At 44.6% G+C, this 19,658-nt stretch overlaps 2 protein-coding genes across 2 annotated transcripts in view; both read left to right on the forward strand.

Annotated features, from left to right (window-relative positions):
* LOC145349797 (uncharacterized) overlaps positions 1–82 on the forward strand; it is a 43,263-nt gene extending 43,181 nt beyond the window's left edge. The window contains exon 10 of the mRNA XM_080198342.1: positions 53–82. Within this exon, the coding sequence (XP_080054468.1) occupies positions 53–82 (30 nt within the window). The remainder of the gene's footprint in view (positions 1–52) is intronic.
* An 86-nt stretch (positions 83–168) lies between these two features.
* The window catches only part of LOC145349798 (uncharacterized), a 41,732-nt gene continuing 22,242 nt past the window's right edge, over positions 169–19,658 (forward strand). The window contains exons 1-2 of the mRNA XM_080198343.1: positions 169–349; positions 13,242–13,322. Coding sequence (XP_080054469.1) covers positions 182–349; positions 13,242–13,322 — 249 coding nt within the window. The 5' untranslated portion in view covers positions 169–181. The remainder of the gene's footprint in view (positions 350–13,241; positions 13,323–19,658) is intronic.

Raw genomic sequence — 19,658 nt, forward strand, 5'->3', positions numbered from 1 at the left:
GTATTGTTAAAAGATCACCGGCCTAAAATGTTAATTCTCTTTCTCTCCACAGCATCCATATTACTTTACCCTTGGTCTGTAATTATCTTGGCTCCATATGCCATGATGCATGAATATGCCTGGGATCTCATTCTTCTGCCTTTTTCAGTAAAGGAGGCAGAACAAGGTAATAGATAAGTATATGCAGCATTGCAAAAAAGAATTGATCATATCCTTGTGTTTTTTAATACAGAAACATGCGGGCAGGGATCAGAAATCAGTTTACGTAAAGACTATATCTTCAGCCATGTCATCGCATAGTTCAGAGAGTGGCTCAGAGGATGATATGACACTGTTCTCAGGTTATCAGGTAATTATAGAACATTGCTATAAACCCCCAGATATTGAGAAGGAGATTGAAGGGAAAATCTCTTGGCAAATTTCAGAGAAATCTTTAAATAGTAGGGGACTTCAATTACTCCAATATAGACTGGGGAAAATGTAAAGGGCAATGTGGGTGAAGAAACCCTAAAACAAAACAGGAGAACTATTTTAGCCTAACAAGGAGCAATGGAGCATAGTTGGATTTAGGTCTAAGGATTGAATTAGGGTAACTATGGACTGGATTACACTGAGAGAGCATCTTTGTAATAGCGATCATGATATAATTAAACTTAAGTTATGGAAAAGGGGACGAAAGGTAGAATTGTTCTGGATGATGAGGTTTCCCATCATGCCATGAAAAGATTTGATGGGTGTTACAAAGCAGAGGTGGATCCCCTCTCTGAGAACTAACACCAAACCACTCAGAAGAGTACTTCGCCCTAAAGTCTGAAACAGTGAGTGTGAAGTGGTGCGATCTGCTCTTCAGCAACTTTTAATGGTTAAATCAAAATAACTCCCTGACACTCTAAAATCAACAAGTCACAATTTATTTATCTAACTAACAGTGAACAAGTTAACTATGCTATTAACAAACCAAATAAAAATTATTCTAATAGAATGGTGTTCAGATAAATATAATTTCCACTTATTACAAAGAAACAGAATTTTAGCCATTCTCTAAATTACAAGCAGGTTTTGTGTCTTCTGAAATATTCTGGGCCTTCTCTGTTGATTCTTCTTTCTTCTTTGGTAGCTTCACTATTGAGATGATGCTTTCTCTTAAGACGTAAATGGAGTTAAGAGTTGAACTAAAAGCTGTTACTCTGACAGTTGCTCTCTACTTTTTTCCCACTGCCACTTTTTTATACTTGTGATGACATATCAATAGCTGCACAATAGGATTGGTTTGCCTAAGCTGCCAAAATCATTAGATATAAATTTAATATGTTCTTGGTATCTAAGTGTCTAATTCAAATTGATTGGCTGAATTCAAAAAAATTCATCAGCCTGAAAGCCTGTTGCCTTGGTAACATTGCTGCTTGGCCTTTCGATATAAAAGTTTCATTTTGGATGTTTCATTTAGGTTATGCTATATATACTAGCACTTTTTTAAACTTGCAAACACAGAAAAAGCACCACCTTTTTAAAGGGACCACGCATGGCTTTTTCCCTCGTATTTTACAATATTACTAACATCAATCTACAATTACTCTACTCAATTTCACAACAATGTGGAATACATTCCCACCAATACTTGGCTGCATCACAGCCAATTACTCTCAGCAGGGCATTCATTGGTTAAAGGTGAGATTTCTACCTCCATCTGGGGAGGAAATCCCACCTTAAAAAAGCTGTTGCTGTTTGGATCGGCAAGGTTTGAGCAATCACCCCAGCTGGAACTGCAGGTAGTCCCTGAAGAAGAGCTAATGAGGACCTGCACTTCAAGTGTGCCTGCGATATCGGTAGGGCCTGGCTGGCAAACTCCATTGAGGGGGTTTGAGAGGCCAGGAGAATTGGGGTAAAGGGCTAAATGAGGAGGTGACATTTTTGGGGTGGGGGGTCCCTTCGATGAGCGCAGGGGACCCTAGAATAGAGGATCCTGTCTACACCTGACTCCTGCTCACCACCAGTGCCGGCTTCACCCTGCCAGGGTGAAATAGTGATTGGGGGTGGGATGTAGTACTTTAATGGTCGATTTCGAAGGCTGAATGGGCCTAAGGGTAGGCAGGCCACCTAATGCCTCAATCAGCTCTCATTAAAATGGGAGACTGGTCGGGGCAGGCAGGTAGACAACGGGCAAACGAGGTACTCCATTTGTCTTCAAACTCAACAGCAGCGCCTGTAAAATTCCACCAGAGGAAAATCAAAGCTGGGAACTCTGAAGTGGAGGAGAGACAACCTCATTGATTTGATAAAGTACTTTTTTATTATTCATTTGGGGGACATGGGTTTCACTGGCTGACCAGCATTTACTGCCCATCCCTAGTTGCCCTTTGAGAGTCAACCACAGTGCTGTGGCTCTACAGTCACCTGTAGGTCAGACCAGGTAAGCACAGCAGATTTCCTTTCCTAAAGAATGTTAGTGACTCAGATGGGTTTTTCTGACAATCGACAATGGTTTCACGGCCAACACTAAATTCTTAATTCCAGATGTTTTTTATTGAATTCAAGTTCCACCATCTGCCGTGGTGGGATTTGAACTCGGGTCCCTAGAACATTAGCTGAGTTTCTGGATTAATTGTCTGGCGACAATACCACAAGGCCATCACCTCCCCACTTTCGACTGTGAATAGTCAGGAGTACAGTAAAGGACTAATGACAAGTCTCAAGACAGATAGTTCAAGTGGAAAAAAAGCTCAATCCCAAAAGGGGAAAAGTTGGGTCATCAAACCTAGTGCTCCCAGAATGAAAAAGAAATAGAGGTTAATACAAAGAACAAAATCAGCCCGGGAAACAGGCCCTTCGGCCCAATGAGCCCGCACCGCCATCTCAACACCACCAGTCCCCCTCTCCACCCACGACCCCTGTCTAATGTTTTATGGCCATCCAGATTGAGGGAAACTGATTTAGGGACAATTTATTCCTGCCAATCAGCCTAACAGCACATCTTTGGGGTGTGGGAGGAAACCGGAGCACCCGGAGAAAACCCACGCAAGCACCGGGAGAATGCGCAAACTCCCACAGACACCGGCCCAAATCCGTGTGTCTGCACAGCAATCAGCGATAGTCACTGAGCTGTCGTCTTGCCCAGTATCTTGTCCAGTTTAGGCACACACTAACGACATGAAGCACTAGGCCAATCTCGAACAACCAAGAGCAGCCCCAGTACGACCCATCGCGTGTATGCCCCTCGTTGGACACGAGGTGGACCAACTTAAAACCTGTGAATGAAAAGAGAAAAAACATTATTATCATACCATACCCATTTACATTACCAGGGACGCCCCAATGCTAATGACCCTTATTTAAAACAATCTCCTATATCCACCCATCTCCATCCCAGTCATGTGCCTGTCTAAGTTACTCTTAAAGGACTCTAGCGTGTTTGCCTCCACCACCTTACTTGGCAGAGCATTCCATACCCCCACTACCCTCTGTGTGAAAAACCTCACTCTAATATCTGTGTTGTACCTCTCCCCCCCCTCACCTTAAGTCCATGGCCCCTTGTCCTACGTGTCTCTATCATAGGAAATAGCTTACCTCTGTTTACTCTATCTATACCCTTCATAATCTTATATACCTCTATTAGATCCCCCCCTCAGTCGGCGTGTTTCAAGGGAAAAGAGCCCCAATTTCTTCAATCTTTCCTCATACCCCAGTCCTTCCATACCAGGCAACATCCTGGTAAACCTCCTCTGCACTCTCTCCAGAGTCTCCACGTCCTTCCGGTAGTAAGGCGACCAGAACTGGATGCAGTACTCCAAATGCGGCCTAACCAACGTTCTGTACAACTGCAACATTAGACTCCAGCTCTTATATTCTATACCCCTTCCTATAAAGGCTAACATACCGTAGGCTTTCTTCACCACACTCTCCACTTGCACTGCCACCTTCAAAGACTTATGCACTTGCACCCCCAGGTCTCGCTGCGATTCTATACTCCTTACGGGCTTACCCTTTACCATATGACTTCCCCCTACATTATTCTGGCCAAAATGCATCACCTCACATTTATCCGGATTAAACTCCATTTGCCATGTATCTGCCCAATCAACCAGCCTATCAATATCCCGCTGTATTGCCAGACACTGCTCCTCACTGCCCGCCAATCCAGCCATCTTGGTGTCATCAGCAAATTTGCTGATCACACCACCTACTCCCTCTTCCAAATCATTTATATACACTACAAAGAGAAGAGGTCCCAGTACTGAGCCCTGCGGTACACCACTAGTGACAGACCTCCAGCTAGAAAAAGACCCCTCCACTACTGCTCTCTGACTCCTCTTTGCAAACACAGTAAAAAGTCTGACAACACCAGGTTTTAGTCCAAGCCAGTTCTCTACCCATCTAGATACCTGACCACATATCCCATGAGCTTTAATCTTCTGTACCAACCTACCACGAGGGACTTTGTCAAACGCCTTACTGAAATCCATACAGACGACATCAACGGCTTGTCCTTCGTCGACCGTTTTTGTCACGTCCTCAAAGAATTCTACTAGATTTGTAAGGCAAGACTTCCCCTTGACAAAGCCATGCTGCGTATCCTTAATCAGATCGCAACGTTCTAAGTGCGCATACATCCTATCCCTAAGAATCCTCTCCATCAACTTACCTACCACTGACGTTAAGCTCACCGGCCTATAGTTACCCGGGCTATCCCTCCTACCCTTTTTAAACAACGGTACCACATTCGCTATCCTCCAGTCCTCTGGGACCTCACCTGTGTCCAAAGGAGAGACAAAGATTCGCGTCAGAGGCCCAGCAATCTCATCCCTCGCCTCTCTAAGCAGCCTAGGATAAATGCAATTGGGCCCCGGAGATTTATCGGTTTTAATGCCATCTAAAAGCCCTAACACTTCTTCCCTCGTAATCGATAGATCTTTCAATTGGTCTACCGCTCCCTCAATGACCGTACCAGACATCAAGCCCCTCTCCTTCGTGAATACCGACGCAAAGTATTCATTCAGGATCTCCCCCATTCCCTCTGCCTCTAAGCACAATTCCCCACGTCTGTCCCTGAGAGGACCGATTTTACCCCTAGCCACCCTTTTGTTCTTAAGATAGGAGTAAAAAACGCCTTTGGATTCTCCTTAACCCTACCTGCCAAAGCCATCTCATGCCCCCTCTTTGCTCTCCTAACTCCCCGTTTGAGATCCCTCCTACTCTCTCTCTATTCCTCCAACGCTCTCTCCGTTCCCAGCTGCTTAGACCTGACATACGCCTCTCGTTTCTTCCTGGCCAGGTCTTCTATACCTCTAGTAATCCACGGTTCCCTAATCCTACCTTTCCCACCCTTTCTCCCAACCGGCACATGCCTTTCCTGCACCCTTTGCAGTTTTCCCTTGAAAGACTCCCACATGCCTAACATGGTCTTGCCCTCCAACAGCCTATCCCAGTCTGTATCCCTAAGCTCCTGCCTAATCCGGCTGTATCTAGCCTTCCCCCAATTTAGCACCCTCCTCTAATGTAACAGGAAAAAGGAGGGTCACTGCAAATGATGGCTATAGACTACAACTAAAAACTGGGTAGAGTGGAGGGAACACAATGGACAATTGATAAAACACAAAGTGCTAGAGAAAAGATTAATTGGTAATAAAATTCTTTAATCAACACCTAAAAAAAAGTAGAAAGTAAAGCCTTGAGGCTTTTGCAGGGAGCACAGTGGTTAGCACTGCTGTGTCACAGTGCCAGGGACCTGGATTCGATTCTGGCCTTGGATGATTGTTTGTGAGGAGTTTGCATGTTCTCCCTGTGTTTGCGTGGGTTTCCTCCAGGTGCTTCAGTTTCCCACACTGCAAAGATGTGAAGGTTAGGTGGATTGGCAATGCTAAATTGCCCCTTAAAGTTCCAAGATGTTTATGTTAGATGGATTAACCACAGTATATGGGAATCGGATGAGGAGAGAGCCTGGATAAGAAGCTCTGTCAGAGAGTTGGTGCAGATTTGATGGGCCGAATTGCCACCTCCTGCACTGTAGGGATTCTATGAGTGTTTAAAGGCTGCTGCAGTCAATGAAGGATAAGAAAGAAAATCTTCCTGTGGGGACACAGGGCATGACTGAGATGCTCAAATGGATATTCTGCAATTTTCTTCACACAAGTAGAAATAATTCAAATTAATGCAAAAGGAATTTTCACTTGGGTTAATAACTGACAGTCAACACCGATTTCTATCCATTAGACAAACCTCCCCTCACCATTCTCAAAATTAAATGGAAGGATTTATTGCTTGAAAAACATTGCTTGAAAAAAAGAGACAATGTGTAGAAGCTTTTTGTTTTACACTCATCAGGATAGATTGACAGGAATACCAAATCTCAATGGGCACAATAATTTATACTGTATGAGATGATGATGTTGATCGGTTGGCAAGTGAACTGTGGTTGGTAGAAGCGTTGCCATAGGGAATGCACCAGAGGACAGTTAACTACCAAGGCTATTCTTTTGAATCTGTCCTGATGAGTGCAAAACAAAAAGCTTCAACAGCTTGCCTACCTTTACAACAATAGTCACATTCTATACCACCAAGTGGCAATTTGTAAATAGTTCATACGTTTACATAGGCATTGCCATGGAAAGTGCACTGCGAATCAGTCAACAGTTTTGACAATTAAATTGTTCAGTATTTACCTTTGCTTCCTAATTTGCGAAGCAAAATTATGCTCCAGATCTGAGTGATCCATTTTGTTCACTGTTGGACCTGTTACAGAGCAACTGAAAAATGTAGGCACATTATTGAAAAAAAATATTTTTTTAAACACAGAGAAGCGTAGAAAAAAAGGTCAAAGGGAGGCACCCAAGAGGCTTCAATAGCCTCAACACTTTTCTCAGAGAGTGATTCAGAAGCAGATAAAGCTGACAACATCTCAACACTATCCTCACATCATCTGGTAATAACAGAACAGTATTTCTGATTGAACCTGAGTAATGAGTAGATGATAGATGATTGCAAATTTCAGAGAAATGGAATGATAAAGGAGCAGTAGCATTTGGTGACTTCAATTAGCCAAATATAGGCTGAGAAAAGGACAGGGGAAAGAGCAAGAGTAGAGTCCCTCAAACGTGGATAGAATATTCTTCAACCCTGAAGAATGGCATTGTGCTGGATCGAGTTTGGAGGAATATTTAAAGTAGCCGGCAAGGGTTTCAGTGAGGGAGCCTGTAATATTCATGCTGGCCAATCATCATTAATAGCAAAATAGCATTTCCCGTGCTCCTCATTGGTTGCACATTTGTGGTAGAGACTGACTTTGAGCAGCCTTCAAAGGGGACGTTCATTTTGACTGCATGGACAGTTAGGAAGGATAGATATACCTCACATAAGTTCCTGGAAGGTACCAGGATGTTTTGATTTTGCTATTGGAGCTGTTGATAGTAGGAGAGAAATGATTCACCCATTCAGAGACAGCTGCAAGCACTTGAAGAATTAACATCCCAGTCAATGGAAAGAGAATCATAGGATGCTGGCAGTGCAGAAGGAGGCCATTTGGCCCATCGAGTCTGCCCCAACAACAATCCCACCCAGGCCCCTGTCCCCGTAACCCCACATATTGACACTGCTAGTCTCCCTGACACTAAGGGGCAATTTATCATGGCCAATCAATCTGACCTGCACATTTGAGACACTCGGGCAATTTAACATGGCCAATCAACCTAACCTGCACATCTTGGAATACTAAAGGACAATTTAGCCTGGCCAATCCACATAACCTGCACACCTTTGGACTGTAGAAGGAAATCGGAGCACCTGGGGGAAATCTATGCAGACACAGGGAGAATGTGGAAAGTCCACATAGTGACCTGAGGTTGGAATCGAACCCAAGTCCTTGGCACTATGAGGCACCAGTGCTAACCACTGTGCCACCAAAGCAGTGTAGAGGATTCATCTAATAGGATCATTGAGATATGGAAAGGAATGGACAAGACAAGCATTGAGGGCCAACAGAAAGAGCATAAGATTTCAGAGCAGAATTAGGCCATTCAGCCCATCAAGTCTGCTCCACCATTCAATCATGGCTGATATGATTCTTATCCCCATTCTCCTGCCTTCTACCCATAACCAGAAAGCAGACTCCCCATCATCAATTAAAAGGGATAAAGCCAGGATTAGGCATCAACTCTGGCAGTATCTGTGGAAACAGAATTAAATATTTCAGGCCAATGAAACTTCATCAGAACTGAAGGATGTTGAAGATGAACAAGTATAGATGTGAGGAAAGTGAGTGTCAGAAAAGCAACAAAGGAAAAGCTCAGAGAAAGGGTGGAGGGAGACAATGAATAAATGCTGGAAGGGATGATGGTGCAAGGCAAAATGAGAGCATCAGACAAGTAAATAAACAGAAAGTGGATAAATTGTTACAGTAAAACAACAGAGAGGGAGGGAAAATGACAGTGCAGAGAGTTGCTGTAAGTTGGCAGTGTGATGGAAGCAAAGCAGAAAGACCTCAGGGCTGTGAGCCAGTGGCCTCACTGGGATTCCCTCTGTTCTTTTTGGATAACCTCAAACAATAGCAGTTAGCATCTTGTAGAACTTGAATTAAACTGGTTTGAATGTGTACTTTGTCCTGCATATTGAATAGTACTAGCCATTACCCTGCCTCAAGCTGGGTCTCAGCAACATGCATCACTTCAATCCTCTCACTTTCTCCTCTCTCAATACTTGTTTTCTGATCTGTTCATCAATGAAAACAACAGCTAGGTGATCTCAAAGCTGATCAGTTCTGGTCACAGGCCTCTGGTACTCCTGTACAACATATGGAATCTTTGTTACTCTGCATAACATAGCACCTGAGAGAAGCAGCTTTGTTGGCTTACGTTAACACTGCAATGAAATTACTGTGAAAATCCCCTAGTCACCACACTCCGGCGCCTGTTGGAGTACATTGAGGATCATCCTTTGCCAATTCCGTCATGATGCTACCACTCAACACATCCCCCCACTCCCCCTGTCAGCATCCTGCAGGGACACCTGGTCCTCTCCTCCATCACACCCAACACCTCACCCCCTGCCCATGCAATCGTAGCAGGTGCAACAATTGCTCCTTTATCTCCTCCCTGCTTGCCATCCCAGGGTCTAAACAGCCCTTTCAGGTGAAGCAGCACTTCACGTGCACCTCCTCCAATCTAGTCTATTGCATTCACTGCTCCCAGTACAGTCTACATTGGAGACACCAAACACAGGTTGGGTGGTTGCTGTGCTGAACACTTGCGGTCTGTCCGCAAACAGGACCCAGACCTTCCTGTTACTTGCCACTTCAACACACCACCCTGCTCTGCTGTCCATCTGTCCATCCTTGGCCTTTTGCAATGTTCCAGTGAAGCCCAGTGCAAACTGGAGGAACCGATTGGGCTCTTTACAGCCTTCCGAGCTGAAGATTGAGTTCAACAATCTCCCTTCCACCTTCACCCCATTTCCATTTGTTTCATTTCATTTCTTCGTTTCATTTCATTCTTCCGTTTTTATCACCCTTCATCCTCAGTTCCATCTTTCCATTTCTTCATTCTCGCAATCCACCTTGCCCCCAAACCACCCCCTTCAGGGCAATTGCCACATTCCCCAGCCAGTCCCTTATCAATCTGTACTGCTGTTCTACCATTCACAGATTCTGATCACTTAATGGACACTTTTAGCACTTTCCCCAGCCACCTTCATCATTATTTACATTCCCTTTGTCCAATTACAGTGCCCAGCCACCACCACCCCCCACCCCCCCCACCCCCACCCCACCCTTATAGGATAAATCCTGTCTGATTTTCTTTGCTCTTAGCTCTGATGAAGGGTCACTCCACACCCGAAGCGTTGGCTCTATTCTCTCTTCACAGATGCTGACAGACCTGCTGAGATTTTCCAGTATTTTCTCTTTTTGCCCTGTAAAGCAAAACTGGTTTTCCCATTGGAACAGTGGTTTAAGTGGGGCATTGACTCCCGAGCCAAGGTGCGATACGTTGCTTTCATAGAATAGTGAAAACACAACACTGTGTAAGGCAGTCCCTGGAAGCATGCAAAGTGGTCAAACCAACAAGCGTGGACCTCCTTGTGCGACAGTCCAGCAGTCACTTGCTCCAGGGGCTGGAATCCTGGGTCCCGCTCTATTGGGAAACCCCATGACTAATTTCAAGTCTGCAGTGACTGGCCAGAAATGTGCATCTTCCTTACACCTGCCTTCCCCTGAAGTGAGTCCAGATGGTGGCTACATGGGGCAGCACTCGCAGAACCTCGGTGGTCATTATGCTGATTCATATTACGAGAAAAAGAGGATATTTTGACTTTTTTGCTGTTATTTTTGCTGCGTTTTTTTGCCAAATGCTGGATAGTTCTTTTAAATGTGAAACTGCCTCTATCAATACATTAATGTTTAGAAAAACTGATTTTTAAAAAATATAAGTTTTAATGGTCTCCTTAAATTTGTATTTTGAAATAGTTTTGCCTTAGTGAATTGTATTTTTAATGCTATAGTAGTGTCTGCACTTTCAAAAACATGTCTGTACCATATCTGAGAAATGATTTGCCCTTCCTGAGGTTGGAATGTGGAACATTCAGGAGCATAACAATTGATAAAGACCAACAGTTTGCTGGCACAACATCGTAAAGTCTAAACCGGCGTTAAGTTGAAAAAGGGAGTCAATTTCTAACCGTTATCAGTGACATTCATTGTAATGGGAATGTTGTAAAGTTGAGGAGTGCCTGTAGAGGTTTGTGTAGCACAGGAAAAGGAAGTTTATCGACTGAATATCAGGCTGAAAACAGAGGGAAAATTGAAACATGATATGCAAAGGGCAAAGAGAGAGTATGAGAAGAAAGTAGTGGGTAACAGAAAAGAAAACCCCAAATTTTTACGGACAAATAAAAAGCAAAAGTAGAATTAAAAGGTCGGTGGGTCTACAGTTGATGGAGTTTAGAAGGATGAGAGGGGATCTTACTGAAACTTATGGAATACCGAAAGGCCTGGATAGAGGGGACATGAAGAAGATGTTCCCATTAGTAGGAGAAACTAGGATCCAAGGGCTGAGCCCACAGAGAAAAGGGATGACCCTTTAGAACTGAGATGAGGAGGAATCTCTTCAGTCAGAGGGTGATGAATCTGTGGAATTCATTGCCACAGAGGGCTGTGGAGACCAGGTCATTTTATTTAAGACAGAGATAGATAGGTTCTTGATTGGTAAGCGGGTCAAAGGTTATGGGGAAAAGGTGGGAGAATGGGGTTGAGAAACTTTTCAGCCATAAATGAATGGCAGAGCAGACTCGATGGGATGAATGGTCTAATTCTGCTCCTATATCTTATTGTGTTTTTATGACACAACAGAATGAGTATTTTGCAGCTGTCCTGTCAGAAATAGATTTTCAATTGAGTAGAGGAGAGAAATGGCCTCCTTCTGCACTGTAAGGTTTCTATGATGTCTATTCAAAGTTGAAGGGTCAGGACAGTTGTGTATTGTGATTTTCTACGTTCACGGTCAAATGGAGTTTATTGATATCCTGGGTAAGATTCCAGAGTTTTTCCCCTTTTGGTGAAGTTTGCTTGATTCAAGATGTCTCAACCTGCTGCCTCAAGTTATTAGGCAATATTAGTGTCACCAAAGACAACAAGACTGAGAAGTCTGAACGTCTGATTCCAGCCAGAACTGGGCAGCAGGGAGTGAGGCGCACACAGTGAGTGCATGCCTCTTGCAGTGGACTCAGGCAGCATGAATTTTACAATTGAAGTGTCTAAAGTTCAGGGTAGAAACTCCACACTGCTTTATGAAACCTGCCTGGGTCATCAGTTTTTCACTTTGAATTTGGCTAGGTTAAGCATGATATGGAAAATCTCTTTCCTCACTGCAAAAACTAATGCTCACGTGATACTGGGACTGAGTCCTGTGGTTGGAGAATTGAAATCCTTCCTTCCCAACCTTGTAACTGCTAGCAGCCCTCTGGATACCCAGAACTATTTGAAGTCAGAACAGCTTCCCAGAACACCAGGGAAAGATTCTGGTCAAGCCACCGACAAGAGATTCTCTGCTCCAGGGAGGCAAAAAGCCTTGCTTTCAGCTAACCAGCAGAATTTCCAAAGCCCAGGAAAAGAGAGAGAGAGAAAAACACTTCTTTTCAGCTTGATGTCCCTTCGAAAACTAACCAGCTGCCAAATAAAACAGAAAATGAAACCTTGAATTCATTAGAAAGAAAAAAAACTGTCCAGGACCCATGACCTGCCAACTAGCCCTCCCCCGAACAATGCCAGGTCAATAAACATTCCCAGAGTAAGAGTAAACAAATCCCATTTAAGCCACTGAAGGAGCAATAAAAGGACTGTTCCAAATAGCCCAGCAACAATGAGAACAAAAAAAACTGAAAAGGTCTGCTAACAACTGAGAAAACATGATTTAAGGAAGAAATCCGTTAAAAATACATTAACATCACAAGTGTGTAGCCCACATTATCCGAGCTGTTGATTGGCTTCAGGGCTTGAGGAGGATGTGATTTTGGGCAGCAATGGTGCCACGTAAAAATAGCCAGCACCACTTGAGGGGAGACTTAAACAATGTGAGAGTAGGAATAGATTAGCCATCAGTTGGTGGCTCTTTTCCCAGAGAACGGCCAGTCTCATAAACACATTACCGGCTGGAGGGCTAAATGCTCACTCTCTCTATACCTGCAAGAAGATGCTGAACCAATTCTAAATGTGGACAGGGATCACAGGGGATGGATGCTATGAACCAATGAGCTTCAATCTGAACCTCCTGCGAATGTGTTTTTTCTCTCCTGGTGATTACTGGCATGAATAGCCAGGTCATTTCAAAGCTGAGCACATTACAGCTGGTGAACCTCAGTATTTGTGAATGACAGAATCCAAATCACTTATAATAGTGTAACATGTTCCTGACCCGAGTCAATTAATCCTTTCAATACCTGAGATAAAACTCCAAGAGTGTCCAGTGTCAATTATGAGGGGATTCTATCCATTAAACAAAATGCCTCTCACTCATCATTGAATGGATGGAGGTACAAAAGGCTGAAATATTCACAGTTAACAATTCTTACCTGGTTAAAAGCAAATCTGCTTTCTTAATTGTAGAACTCAAAGCCTCAGAGTCGTCATCTTTTCTTCCTAATTGAATAAATGTGGTCTGAGTCTGACTGTTCTGCTGTTTTCAGTGACAGAGATGGTGCAAACTATTAGACAGGTCTCTGAAACATTACTAAAAAGAATCCAATTCTTCTGTATTTCAACACAGAAACCAAGAGAAAATGTTAAATCTATGGTCTGGCCAAGTCTTTCGTTGAAGTCATCGAATTGGGAAGCAGACCAAGTGAAAGTAAGTTCCCCTTCAAAATTCTCAGCTTATTAGATAATGATAGAATTGTCCAAAGCTGGGGCCATTCCTCATGAAGATAGCCACGGGGAGAGTGACCACTTGGAAGTAGTCAGTGATCCATGGGGATTAAATGTTGAGGGGTCCGGATAGTTGTGCGGTGAAACATTGTTTGAATAAGTCACAATTGTCTTTGTGAGACTGTTGTCGCTGCTTTGCAGGCAGTTTCCTGACACGTGAACATTGTTCACAGAAGTTGCTCCAGACTCTGAAAGTGATAGCAAACTTGGGCTCTGCCAACAGTGGGCAGGACCTAATTTGCCCAAAAGCCAGCTGATAGCAACAGAGGGTGCAATAATGCGTGTACAGCATCTCCAACAGCTCTCTGCCTTTCTCGCGTTGTTACGATACCAGTTGGTGTTACTTCTGGACAGAGAGGATCACGTACACAAAGGATCACAAATTTTATATTTTTCAGAAAATATGGAGGAACAGGCTCAAAAGAGAGCTAATTAATATTTTAACAACAAGAAAACGGTTTATTAAACATGAAAAGTTTGATTTTCACACAATACTGCTTTATGCCCCCTTAGCTTCATATGTTTCAAAGGTAACGCCTAACTCTGAAACCAAATGTCCAATGCCACTCAACCCATCTTCTGTGGATGTATGCTCACAATTCCCCCAGATGATTCTCACATGAGTGTTTCTAAACTCCACTCCCAAAAATACGCAGTTTAAATCTTCTTTCAAACAATGCTTTCTCTCAGCTGTTTTCATTAAGAATCCAGTTCCAGATTTTCCAGCTCTCATTCAGGCTTCCTTTGTCTTAAATGTCTTTCTTATAATGTGGCGACCAGAACTGTACGCAATACTCCAAGTGTGACCGCACCAGAGTTTTGCACAGTTGCAACATGATCTCACAGCTCTGTAATTCAATCCCTCTACCAATAAAAGCTAACACACCGTACGCCTCCTTAACAACCTTATTAACCTGGGTGCCAACTTTCAGGGATCTATGCACAAGTACACCGAGATCTCTCTGCTCGTTGACACTACCAAGAGCGAAGAACCTATCTTTCTCTGTCTTCAAGACACTCAGTGACGTGGCCTGCACAGCCTTCTGTGGCAAAGACTTCCACAGATTCACCACTCTCTGGCTGAAGAAATAATTCTTCTTCTCTGTTTTAAAGGATTGTCCCTTTAGACTGAGATTGAGATTTTCGTTTTTCCTACTAGGAGAAACATCCTCTCCACATCCACTTTCTCCAGGGTTCGCAGATCCTGTAAGTTTCAATAAGATCCCCCTCCCTCATCCTTGTAAACTCCAACGAGTACAAACCCAGAGTCCTACTGTTCCCCATACGACAAGCGCTTCATTCCAGAGATCATTCTTCTGAACCTCCTCTGAACCCTTTCCACGGCCAGTACATTCTTCCTTAGATACGGAGCCCAAAACTGCTCACAATACTCCAATTGGGATCTGACTAGGGACTTACACAGCCCTGCTCTTGTATACTAGCCCTTTTGACATGAATGCTAACATTTCATTTGCCTTGCTAACTGCTGACTGAAGCTGCACATTATGAGATATGGAGAACCTGGTTTTGTAATTAGGGATGTGCATTATCAGATTGCCACTTTGTGCAAACTTTTCCACATCCCACCACTGAATCATATTTCTTACTGACCCAAACCTGAGTCCTCTGGAAATGTGGAATGCAGTGTGTATTGGAAATGTCAATCGCACTGCTGTCACATTGGGTTGGGAGTTTTTGCATTCAGTAAAATGATCAGCAGCCATTATTCTTTGTTCTACAAAGCTTGCAATTATCTGATTATGCCTACAATATACAATACCACAAAGCCCCCCAAAGCACGCATCCGCAACACTAAAATAACCCCTTTACATCCTCAGTGGGATGCTATCCCAGATGGCTCAGCCTCATCTGATGGAGATACTTCAAGACAAAGGACATGGGGTCAGTTGGTGGCAATGTCAAGGGTTTGGGGGACGATGAACTGTCATGAGGATCTCGGAAATGCCCCCACCTGTCTTTGCCCACTCTCCCTTGTGGAAAGGAAACTTTGCCTATGGGGACATAAAGATGGCAGAGTGAGAGCATGGCTTGACTAGGCTGGGGGTTGATAGCTGGTGGCATGTGTGGGCATGGGGCCAGACCAATCAGGAGCATGTGTTGGAGGGGCAGAGGAGTTGGTTTTGATGGGGATTTTGTATGCCGGTGGGATCGAGGCGGTTTAAAGTGGGATGGCAGGGGATGGCAGGGGTTAGGGACATTTGTGATGCCAGAGGCAGGGAACTGGGCACTCACTCTTGCAGTTCGGAGGAGGTTGTTAATCTTATATGCCCACCGTCCTGGTGAAGCTTCTGACGCTTGCTGACTCAGCCACAATTCATCCACTACCTCGGCTGGTGCCAGCCTGCTGCCAACTTTTGGGAAGAGCGCGTGACCCTCCACTCCTCCACAGCTTCCAGCATCCTCTCCACCTCTGATTCCAGGAATTGGTGCCAGCCGTCTCCCTGCCATTTTGCTGGCTGAACCGAGAGTGCTGCTGAAGGGAATGCAGAAATACTGCGCCCACTTTCAGAGGGCTAACAGCTGATTCCTGACTGCAGTGAAACGTGTGCCAGGCATCGGGAAGTCAGCGAGAAACATGTGAGGGGGAAACTGCCCCATTAACATAATGTGAACAGTGTGTGCAGATCACTGTTAGTGCCAGCGGGGAAACGCTCTTTTCCTGCTGGTGTGGACACTTAGGTCAGAATTTTACCGGGACACCCACCCCGAAGATCGAATGTGTCAGTAGTTATCTCAGATTCCTAAGTTTATTATCTCTAATAAATATCTCTAGATCTTCATGAGCAATCTTCTTCACGAAGTGCAGAGAAATAGAAAGTGATTTGCAGATTGTTAAAAAGGACACCTCTCTCTATTTACAATCCAGATGCATGCAGGAAGACATCAAAGTCTGTTTTCAAAACCAAGCTCTTCAATTGCATCGTTTTTAAGTTTATCAACTGATTCCAATAATGAAAGAACTGTAGATGCTTCAGATTCTCAGTAAAAATAGAATTACCTAAAGCTCAGCAATGGTAACTCAACAAGTAATTGGGAGGCCTAGACCAATGACTTGAAGATACAAGCTCAAATTTCTCCGCAGCCATTCTAGAAATTAAGTTCAGTTACTGAATAAATCTGGAATAAAAAACTAGCACAACGAATGGCAATCATGCAACAAGCAGATATTTGTAAAAACCTATCTGATTCATGAGTGCCCATTGGAGATGGAGTCTACCAACCTCACTCAGGCTGGATCCACGTGACTTCAGATCAGCAGCATGATTAACTCTTACATCAAAACAGAAAATGCTGGAAAATCTCAGCAGGTCCGACAGCATCCATGGAGAGAGAATAGAACCAACGTGTCATGCCTGGGTGACCGTTCATCAGAGCTCTATCCTCTGTTCTCTCACCACAGAGGCTGTGAGACTTGCTGAGATTTTATCCTTTTCTGTTTTGGATTTAGATTCCAGCATCTGCAATAATTTGATCTCATTTGTGGTTGACCCTGAGATGAGCTTGCACACCATTCAATTGCATAGAGGTGGGCAAGAAACACTGGCCTTGAACAATGCCCACACATCCTAAATAAATTCAAAGAACATCCAGTGAAGTTAACCATGGAGAACATGACTGGCAGATGGGGGCCAGGTGGATAATCACACCTGGAAAAGTGCACAAGGGGAATGAGGTGCACACGTTGGTTGTAATTGACTCAGACAGCATGGATTATTCATGTTTCAGAGGCAATATCAGGAGTGCTTGTTAACAAAGTTCCACTCCTCTTCCTGGATTTACTTATTGGGGCCGGTCTTATCAAAAATATTCTAAGTGCTGAACAAGTGTGAAGACAGGAGAAATTGGTGCTGTTTTGATGGACGACTTAAAAATCCTGTCAAACATGGAATCCGCCAGCAGGAGAAGTGAGTGGGTCCTAAATTGTCGGAAAGCCGGCTGATTGCAGCAGATGGTGCAATTGTGCTTGTGCAAATTTCAGTGCTGTGAGAACAGAGAGACCTGTCACTGCCTCTCCCAGCTATAACAGGCCTTTGTGGCAGAGCACCCGCCCAACCCTGTTAATGCGGAGTTCCACAGCCAATCGTCACCGTTCTCCCTCCTTTCTCCCCTCCCCACCCAATCAACCTGATTGTCATTCCCCCCACTACACCCCCCAACCATCTGGACTAATCATGGCTGCAACCACAATCATCTTCCCCCCGCCCACTGATTGCTGTTGCAGAATGCACAGCAGCCCCTCCCATTGCCCACTGAATACTCCGCCCCAGTTTAGCTGCACCAGGCTGACAGTGCCAGGCTGCACTGCCAGGAGACCATACGTGATCCTTGCCAGAGAGAAACTCCTCCATTTAGCCCACAGAGGCAAGTGAGCCCGGACACTTCTGTCCTTGCCTCACTTGTAATATTAAAATGCTGTTTGAAATAGTACCTAAATATTACAATCAGCCTCATTCCCGATTGGGCACAAGGCTGATCTTGCCGGACATTCACTGCTGGTAAGTTCGCGAGAGGGGAGAAATGAAATTGGGCACAAGCCTGATTTCTCGACTCACTCTCCATCTTACTGGCTCACCCTGCCAGCTGATGGTAGGAATGCCATCATTTTCTCTTTTGTGAAATCTATACACTCTCAATAAAACTCCAAAACTGTCAACTGTTAGACAACTTTCCTCCTCTCACCATTCCCAGTAAATCTAATGAGGTGATTTATACAAGTGCCTTTTTTACATGATCAAACATTTGATTGTCCACAATGAGCATTCCTTGTCCAGTAAATGGTGAATCCCTCACACTGACATACGTGGAAACCACCTGGCTCAGAGTAATCTTAAGTTGCTATTTTGCCATGTGTGTGTGTATCAGCTTGTGATTTTCTTGTGGTGCCGACAATGGGGACACCAGAGTGTTTCCTGCTAACACTCGCAATGCCTCCCAGATGGGATTGATGGGATTGACCCACCTTTGCATGTAAAAATGATTTCTATAATGGGAGGCAGGCTGGCCACCCTGCCTTCACTGAGATCTCTGATCTTTGTGTTCAGAGAGAGGCAGGCCTGTCTCCCGCCACCACAGAAATGGTGTTCTCTCCCTGCCCCCACCCCCACCCCCCCACCGCCCTGCTGAAAAGGGGAGAACCACCAACCCCTAAGGCATTCTCCCACTGCCCCACCCCAACACACCATTAAAACAGGTTACCCTCCTTGCACCATGCAAGTGTTTTCACCCCCTCCCCACCCCACCCAGCAGTCTGCTGAAGCCAGCCCCCTCAGGTCACCGCTCCCCCCTCCCCTTCAGCTTGGCAGTATTCATGGTGCATTTCCCCTCAACAACACCCCCCTTCCCTGGCACCTGGCACTGGCACCCTGACTGTGACATCCTGACCTGGCACGTTGTACTTCAAGGGAATGTCAAAGAGTCAAGTGCAGTGCCTATGTGTCTTCTGCTGCTGCTGCGAGTCTGCAAAGGGAGGCTCCCCCAAGGATCCTCAGGATTGGGTGGTCTTGGGCAAGGGATTGAGTTCAGCATTCCCCTCCAGAATGGAGGTCTTGTGGCTGATCTGCCCCTTCTAGCCCTGGGAAACCTGAAGCTCACATCTTGCATGGTGATTTCAGCTATCCCTCCGATCAAAACCTTCATTCCGATCTGTCAACTGTGTAAACTCACTTGAACATCCATGTCCCTTGGACACCTGGCAGGTTTCCAGCAACACTTCATTCTTCTCTCTCTAAGAAGCTGCAGATGTGAGTAAACCCCTTTCAAGTTCTCTGATTGATAGAAGTCAGTCTCTTCCACTGGGGGGGATTCTTCCACAGCTGCTCACTCAGTCCTTTTTTTTAATACGGCTTTTAGTCCAAGTTTCTGATCCTTCATAGAAAGTTCAAAGCCTTTGAAATCCTTTCAAACCTTTGAAAACCTTTCAAACCTTTGAAAACCTTTGTTGCCGTTCAACTTTAATCCAGTCCTTTTAAATCTCCCTTGATTGACAGTTTAATGATTTTTAGACAGGGTGTGGTTAGCTTTGTTTGTTTATCCTTCCCTTCAGGACCCGAGGGGCTGACCAATCTGCATGGTGTGGGGATGGGGAGAGCGGGAATACGCTGTTACTTTAATGGTGGGGAGGGGAAAAATGCCCCTCTTTCCTGACGGGGTGAAGGTGCTCTAACGGGAAGGGTACATCTCAAGTAGCCCCTTGTTGTTCCCAACCTCAATTTTAATACAGAAGAGGAACTGAAAGCAC

Source organism: Carcharhinus amblyrhynchos, chromosome 11 (assembly GCF_965287045.1).
Source record: "Carcharhinus amblyrhynchos chromosome 11, sCarAmb.v2.hapA, whole genome shotgun sequence".
NCBI classification, from domain to species: domain Eukaryota; kingdom Metazoa; phylum Chordata; class Chondrichthyes; order Carcharhiniformes; family Carcharhinidae; genus Carcharhinus; species Carcharhinus amblyrhynchos.